The sequence below is a fragment of the Benincasa hispida genome, chromosome 12 (genome assembly GCF_027475165.1).
Source record: "Benincasa hispida cultivar pf3 chromosome 12, pf3_genome.v1.1, whole genome shotgun sequence".
NCBI classification, from domain to species: Eukaryota; Viridiplantae; Streptophyta; class Magnoliopsida; order Cucurbitales; family Cucurbitaceae; genus Benincasa; species Benincasa hispida.
In genome coordinates this window covers 72,866,110-72,874,644 of record NC_143489.1, presented here as the reverse complement: position 1 = coordinate 72,874,644, position 8,535 = coordinate 72,866,110, and the positions used below count along the sequence as shown (strand labels likewise).

The 8,535-nt window shown below is 30.3% G+C and overlaps 1 protein-coding gene across 1 annotated transcript; it reads left to right on the top strand.

Annotated features, from left to right (window-relative positions):
- Window positions 1-796: 796 nt before the first annotated feature.
- Window positions 797-4,518, top strand: LOC120068304 (naringenin,2-oxoglutarate 3-dioxygenase-like). Its single transcript, XM_039020025.2, has 4 exons — window positions 797-1,279; window positions 1,385-1,705; window positions 2,879-2,983; window positions 4,098-4,518. Exons 1-4 carry the CDS (start codon window positions 1,007-1,009, stop codon window positions 4,347-4,349), a joined length of 951 nt encoding a protein of 316 aa, XP_038875953.1. The 5' UTR covers window positions 797-1,006; the 3' UTR covers window positions 4,350-4,518.
- The last annotated feature ends 4,017 nt before the right edge of the window (window positions 4,519-8,535 follow it).

The following is an 8,535-nucleotide window of genomic DNA, read 5'->3' as shown; positions in this document are numbered from 1 at the left end:
AACTTATATAAAGTATGAACTAATATGATAAGAGGTCAAAGATTTGAATCTTCTACCCTACATATGTTGAATTAAAAAAATGTCGACCTAAAAATTTAATAATATATTACCTTATTGTAAATAAGTTCTAATTGATTATTTTCTAAATGATTTAATTGAGAACTAACGATTAAAAAACATCCCAAGGATGATACTATTTTATGCATTCTATTCTCATCACGCACATAGTGTACTAATATTTATGCATCTCACTAGCTCTCATCACAAAAAAAATAAAATAAAATAAAATAAAATAAAATATTTTTTAAAAAAAGTAAGAAAAATTTATCATGTGAAAAATTATGATTAGATAATTTAGTGGAATGCATAAAGATAGGTATAACCCGAGATGTACTTAAGTATTTTCCTTTGAATTTTATGTCTAATAGAACCTAATGTATCATTTGACAATGCTTTTATTTTTTAAATTTATACATATTTTCTCCAAAATTTCATACTATAATTTTAAAATTTCTTTAAAAAAAATACTTAAATTCTTAGTAAAATGTTAAAAACAAAAACTAAGTGTTTGAAAAGTGTTTTTAATTAATTTTCAAATTTTTACTATTTTTGAAAATATTGGTAGAAAGTGGATAATAAAATAAAAATAATTATAAAAAATTTTAAAGATAAAAGTAATGTTTCTGAACATAATTATCAAATGACATAGATATAGATATTACTGAATCTTTAAAATTTTGAACAGTCGAGCGATTAAGAGATACAAATTTAGCCGCGGTAGAGCTCTTTTAAATTTATAATTAAACTAAAAGTTTTTTTTTTTCCGAATATTTGAGCATAAATGCGTCATTTCCTTTTGTTTTTGTCATATATGACATTACTTCGGCAAAGAAATCATTAATGGCATCGGCACCTACTTTTGGGTTCTCTAACAACTCTTTCACGCATATAAATCCTCTTTTACTCTCCCCCCATTTCTATACCACAAATTCCACCGTCCGTCGCCATGGCCAGTTTTACCGACGATCATCAAATCCCAGTCATTTCCCTTGCCGGAATCGACGATGACGGCCGCATGCCCGCGGTGAAGAAGAAGATCGTGGAGGCGTGCGAAGCGTGGGGAATATTCCTGATGGTTGACCACGGCATTGACCCCAAACTTATTGCCGACATGATTCGTCTGACCACTGAGTTTTACTATTTGCCACGGGAAGAGAAGCTCCGATTCGACATGTCGTCCGGCAAGAGAGGCGGATTCATGATCTCCACTCGACGAAAGGTATCTCTAAACTTAAACGCTCTGTTTTACATAAACAACTTCACTTCTCTGTTATTTACATGAAACAAAAAAAAAAAAAAAAATGATTGGTGATGAAATTTTCAGGGAGAAGTAGAAGATTGGAGGGAAGTGGTAACGTTCTTTACGTATCCGAGTAGAGATCGGAACTACTCGGAGTGGCCGGACAAGCCGGAGGACTGGATTGGGACAACGAAGGAATTTAGTGAAAAGTTGATGGATTTAGCTTCGAAAATATTGGAAGTGTTGTCGGAAGCCATGGATCTGGAGAAGGGAGCTCTGAAGAAAGCATGTGGAGAGTTGAATCAAAAGATTTTGACTAATTTTTACCCCAAATGTTCCAACTCCGATCTCGAGCTCGGACTCCCTCGACACACCGACCCTGGAACCATTACCATATTATTACAGGCAACCACCTAACTCTACTTTAATATATGATCTTACTCTTTTTTTTTTGTCTTTAATCTTTCAAAGTCTTTTTTTTAAAACCCTAGTCAACAATATGAGAGGAAATAAGTACAACGACATCAATGGATACATAACCTACGTTGGTCCTCAAATCTATAAATAAGTTTAAAAACCATTTTTTCGTATAATAATTTAGTCTATAAACTTTAGTTAGTAATGGTTTAGTCTCATATATTTTGAAATTTATAACAATTTAGCCTTTAAATTTTAATAGATATCAATTTAGTTAATGTATTTTATAATTTGTAACGAATTAATTTTAATTATGAAAATTATTATTAAGATTTAATGAAATTTCTTTCACATGTAGATTGATAAAAAATTTTATAATCTCTATATAAAGATTAAGTAGTTACATAATAAAGTTTTGATTCTTAATTATGAAAAGATTTTTCGTGATAAAGACTAAATTGTTATAAGTTCTAAAGTATAACGACAAAATTGTTATTTATTAAAGATTAAATTATTACAAATTTAAAAGTATAATAACAAATCATTACTAACTATAGTTAAAAGGCTAAATTGTTACTTCTATCCATGTTTAGAACGAAAAGATTTTCCTTTTGAAAAAACCATTAAATAATTCATTTTAAGTATATATGTGGTACATTTTCTTTTGACGTGGCATATATTACAAACGCATCCTAATTTATTTTTAGGAGACATTCTCAAGATTTAGTCAACTTAAAGGACATGTTTATTGACATAAATTTCAAAATAACTTGAAAATTCTAAAATCATAAAATTCAAATTCAAATATCAAACACAAATTACCCTTTAATTTTAAGAAACATCTATACTTTGTATATTTCAATATTTCATCCATATATGGATGCTATTTCTATTCTATTCATGCCAAATCCTTAGGATTATGAAATGTATGTTAATAAAAATATGTAAAATTTTCACCCATAGAAAAAATGTCAAACCATTAATAGAAATAGCAAAAAAAAAAAAACATTGATAACATTGATAGACTTCTATCGGTCTCTATCAAAGAATATTAAAATTTTGCTATTTTGTATAAATAATTTCTCTTATTTTTCTATTTTTAAAAAATTTCCTAAAAGTATTAATAATTTGATGAAAATTATAATCTATAAATAATTACAGGATCAAGTAGGTGGTCTACAAGCTACCAAAGATGGGGCCAAATCATGGATCAACATCCCACCCATGGAAGGAGCTTTTGTAGTCAACATTGGGGACCATGGTCATGTATGTACCCTTCTTCCCTCTTTACATTTAATAATAACAACTAAAAAAATATTTTTTATATAATTAATTTTTTTAAAGTATTGAATTAAATATGAGGGAATGAAAATCGAACCTCTGATTGATAGTATAATATTATAACAGTTGAATCAGGCTCATTTTGACATAATTTTAAAATTTAGTTATGCATTTTTCTTATTCAAATCCATTAATTATATTAGTCTAATGTTAAATAATTCATTGTATACACGTGAAAATATATTTTCTTTTAAGGATTCTTCAAATGATGAAAAGTTTATTAGATTTATGCCAATTATTGCTCAGGACCCCTCCAATAATAATGTTTTGGTTTTAAGTTTTCAATTTTTGAAATTTAAATTGGTGTCCTTCTCTTTTTTTTCAAATGTATTGTAATTAAAGTATGGGACAAGGGAATCAAACCTCAGATCTCGAAATCGATAACACGAGCACTATGTCAGATGAGTTACACTCTTTTTGACGTTTCGTTCCCATTTTTCTATCATAGTTTTCACTTATATTAAAGAAACACTTGCATTCTTAAATCAATTCTAAAAATAATAATGTTTGAGAGTGATTTTAAAATCGTCAAAACCACATTTATCATTTTGAAAATCACTCTTGAACATACTTTTAAGTTTTAATCCCTCAAAATTAATTTAATTTTAAATTCTACACTTTTAAATGTAATTTTCATATCATCAAAAACCAAGTTTTTATGAATTAAAAATATGCTTCAGACATATCCAAACAATTTTTTTTTGTTCTAAATGTTTTGAAAACTATACTTATTTTCTCACAACTTCTTTACCACAACTTTCATCTTTCCTAACTAAAAAATTCAAATCCTTAACCAATTTCCAAAAGTGAAAAAAAGTTTTTAATAACTACGTTTTTGTTAGTATACAAAACAAGACTAGCCTTTTTAAACCCCTTCTACAGAATAGTTATCAAACAAATCCTACTATTTTTAGTTTTCAAAAATGGATAACAAAAATATAAAGATTTATAGATGGAAGTAGTATTTATAAACTTAAATTTCAAAATCCAAATGATTATCAAACGAGACGTTAATGATTTAGATGTCGAAAAATGATAGTATCTTAGCAATGGGAGGTTCAAGAGTGCGGATCATAGAGCATTGGCGAACTCAAAGAGCAATAGATTGTCAATAGCTACGTTTCAATATCCAGCACCAGAAGCCATTGTTTATCCATTGAAAGTCGAGGAAGGGGAGAAGCCAGTGATCGAGAATCCCATTAGCTTTCAAGAGATGTACAAGAAGAAGATGAGCAAAGAACCTGTTCTTGCAATGTTTAATCATAAAGGACTCAACAAATCCAAACCCTAATCTACTTAATTTACCCTGCTTTAATTATACCTAAAAACTTAATTATGCATGTTCTAAACACAACTTTTTATTTAATTTCTTCCCTAGTATTTATGCCTTTTTTTATCTTTTTTTTTTTCATTGTATCTCTTTTGTGTATTTTTATTTCAATAAAGTACTTATTATTGTCCCTCATCGTGCAAAATGATAGTGTAATGTCAATTTACACTTGGACTATGTTTACCATTCAGTAACGAAAATTGGTGTAATGGTAATGAGATTTCATTGATAAATCAATCGTAATAGGTCACAATTACAAATGTAATTGGATTGCTTTCGATCATGATTACATTTGTGTCAACTTGATCCCAAACTTTCAATTTTAACAATTTTGATTTTAAATGTTGGAATTTTAACGCTCGGTTCAATTCTATCTCACTTACCAATTTTAACAACCAACATTGTGCAATTCTTCATAAATTCATTACTTTTAATAAAATAAAGTTTTTTTTTTGCATAAAAATGAATTATTTGACTAACACAAAAATTAACCATTAAATAACATTCTCAAAATTCATAATTTTTTTAAAAAAAATAGCTTTAAATGTTATTTTTCTCTAAAGAAATTATCAATTTTATATTGTATAAACGTTCTATATAATTCATTAAATATATAAAAGAACTTTTTTAACTGTGTACTTGGAGTGAGAACTTATTATATCATTTTTCATAAAATTTTAAATTTATATGCTTATTGTAAAGAAATTAATAAATATAATTATTTTAGGTTTTTTTTTAAATTTAGCTAGGAGTTAAGAAGTTAAGCAATTATGAAGTTCTGGGATCCACCGTATAAGGAGTTGATAAGATATAAGTTTTATTTTTTTAGGAGTAGGACCCACAAACTCCTTGGACCAAAAAAGGAAAGAAGATCATAATTCCTACTTCTCAACTATGGAGTCAAACACATCCTAAGTGTTTTGTTGAGAAATGTGAAAATTATAATTAAAAACTTGAAACAAACAAATATAAATTTTGAAAATAGAAAACAAAAAAACGAAATGATTATTAAATAGATGATAATGAACATTTCTGCGAAAAATTGAGCCCTTGTTAGTATCTTAATGTTCTAAATACTGAAACATTTGAGATAAACTGATGCCAATTCGCAGTTGTTGGAACTGCTACTTTCCGATGGACAGAAGATGACAACAACAAATGGTCACGAACGATAGTCGTCAGAAAATAGAACTTATAAAAAAGAAACTCGTTACAAGCTAAGTTATGGATCTCGCTCTCTTAAGACGTTTCGCACCTCTACCCAAATGTACAAGTAGTTCTACAGAATTATCACGTCATCTCCAGGATAAAATAACCCAAAAGAAAAAAAAAAATATGTCTTGATCAGAGTTGCATGGTAGCTGATCAAAAAACTCACACCCTTCAGGACTAATATGCTCGAAAATCTACACATGTGAAGCAAAAAGAGGAATCGAGAGAGAAGAAGGATTCTGTGAAAATGTGTTGTGAAAAACTTATGAAAGGCTCGCGCCTTTTATAGACCTCGAGGACGAACTAGGACTCAAAACTAACGGAAAGAGAAGTGTGCATAGCTGTGGAACGTGCACGAGGACCACGCGTGAGACACAGGAAGTTCCACGGAACGCGGAAGAATAGAACGGCTGAAGGACCTTTTCTTTTATTTAAAATAAAAAATAAAAAAATAAAAAAAATTATTTTTAATAAAAAATAATCACACACGCACCTAGCCATGCCGGATTGACTAGACGACGACGACAACGACGTGCACATGTGGGATTATCCATCATACCTATATTAGCCAATCTCCCCACTTCCTCTAAAACATAGATATCATGCTCAGACTCTAGGTCATAGGAATGGAACTTCGTATTCTTTTTAGCATGATTCACTTCATATCACTTGTGATCAGTTGTTACTCGTTAAACCTGTTTCTTGGGATCTCCAGTCTACAAGTCGGATTTTCCTCACAGGTGATTCATCTCTCTATAAGCATGAGTCTCATCCTTTCTGAAGTTTTGAAAACATTCTCTCTGGCCAGTCTTTTCGTCAAAGGATAGTTTTCATCATTCTGTATATGATCCACTCTAACTGCATCAATAGTGATAAACTCTCTAATGGTACTATGCTTACGACGTATTTATCATCTATTTCCATTGTAGTAACAGTTTTGAACTTTTACGATTGTCGCAGTACTATCGCAATGAATTAATAGGGTTGACACCGACTTTTCCCATAGGGGAATCTCTATAGTAGACTTCTAAGCCATTTTTCACTTTGATTGACTTTGAAACCTTTAGATAGGATTATATTATCAAACTTTTCATGCCAATGCTTATGAGCTTGTTTCAGACCATAAAGAGACTTATCTAGCTTACAAACTTTATTCTCTTGACCATGGAATATAAAGCCCTCAGGTTGTTCCATATAAATCTCTCATTCAAGTTCGAAGTTTAGGAAAGCGGTCTTTACGTCCATCTGATGTACTACGATGTTATAAACGACTGCGAGAGAAAATAATACACGGATTGAGGTAATTCTAGTGACAAGGGAGAATGTGTCAAAGAAGTTTTCTCTTTTTCTAAAGCCCTTTGCTACTAACCTGGCTTCAAACTTGTCAACTATTCCATTAAGTCTAAGCTTCTTCCTTAGGATCCATTTGCACCCTATTGCTTTGCAACTTGGAGGTAAGTCTACTAAGTGTTAAGTCCTATTTGACTCAAGAGAGTCCATCTCAACATTTATAGCTTCTTGCCATAAGTTGACATCTAAACAGGGTAAGGCAACTTTTAGGTCTTTAGGATCTTCTTCTACGTTATATGTCTAGAAGTCATCCTTGACAATTCTAGTTCTTTTTCTTTTTCTAGATTCTAGGTTGGCTTCCTCTATAGAGGTAGGTTTTCTAACTAGGGTTAGACTATTGGATCCTAAGCCCCCACTGATTTAAAGGGAAATCTATACTCAAAGAAGTCGACATCATTTGACTTAATGATCACTTAGTTTACTAGGTCATAGAACCTATAGGCTTTACTATTTATGGCTTAACCTATAAAGACATACGCATAGGCTCTACTAGAAAGCTTTCTTTTTTTGGGGGTATGGAATTCTTACAAAGACTAGACACCCCCAAGTTCTAAAGTATAACAAGTTTGGTTTCTTATTCTTAAGGACTTCATAGGGTGAAGTTGTGTATTTAGATTTTGGTATTCTATTTAGAATAAAACACACGGTAAGGATTATTTCACCCCACCAATAAAATGCAGCTCTTAAATTGAATAAAATAGCAACTACTAGCTCAGCTAAAGTTCTATTTTTTCTTTCAAATTTTTCGTTCATTTTAGGAGAGTAAGATACAGTCTTTTCATGTATTATTCCATGTGAGTTAAAGAAATCATTAAAACTATCTGAGTCGTACTTCGTTCCCCTATCACTATGAAGCTTTTAACCTTTTGGTTATACTGATTTTCTATTTTCGGTATAAACAATTTAAAAGCATCAAACACATCACTTTTGGTTTTTAACAAATATATAAAGGTGATCAGAGTAATCATCAATAAAAGTAATAAAATATATTTTACTGTTCCTAATTAAAATGTCATCAAATTCACATAAGTCGAAATGAATTAAATATAGAGGCTTAGATTCCCTAAGTACAGATTTATCTGGAGTCTTAGTTATTTTAGCCTAACTACAGTATTCGCATTTATCAAATTCATTCATGGATACCTTAGGAATCATTTCTAACCTACTCAGGTTATTAATTATCCGTTTATTTACATGACATAGTCTAGCATGCCAAATATTAAATGAATATAACATATAAACAGAAGATTTCATCTTATTCATTTCAAAGTGAAGTTTAAACATGCCATTAGTTGCATAGCCTATTCCTACGAAAAAATTATTCTTAGTAAGAGTATATAAGTTTGCCTCTATAGTCTGAGTAAAGCTTGCTTTGTTGAGGAGATAGTTCGAGACAAAATTCTTCCTTATCTCCAAAGTGTGCAAGACTTTCTTCAACGTGAGAGTATTTTTGGAGGTAAACTTCGGCTCCACCTCGCCAGTTTCAACAACATTTTTTGAGTGATGATCCCTCAACAGTATATTCTTATCCTTAGTTTTAGTATAAGTTTTAAAAAGACTAAGGTCATGATAGATATGGCGCGTA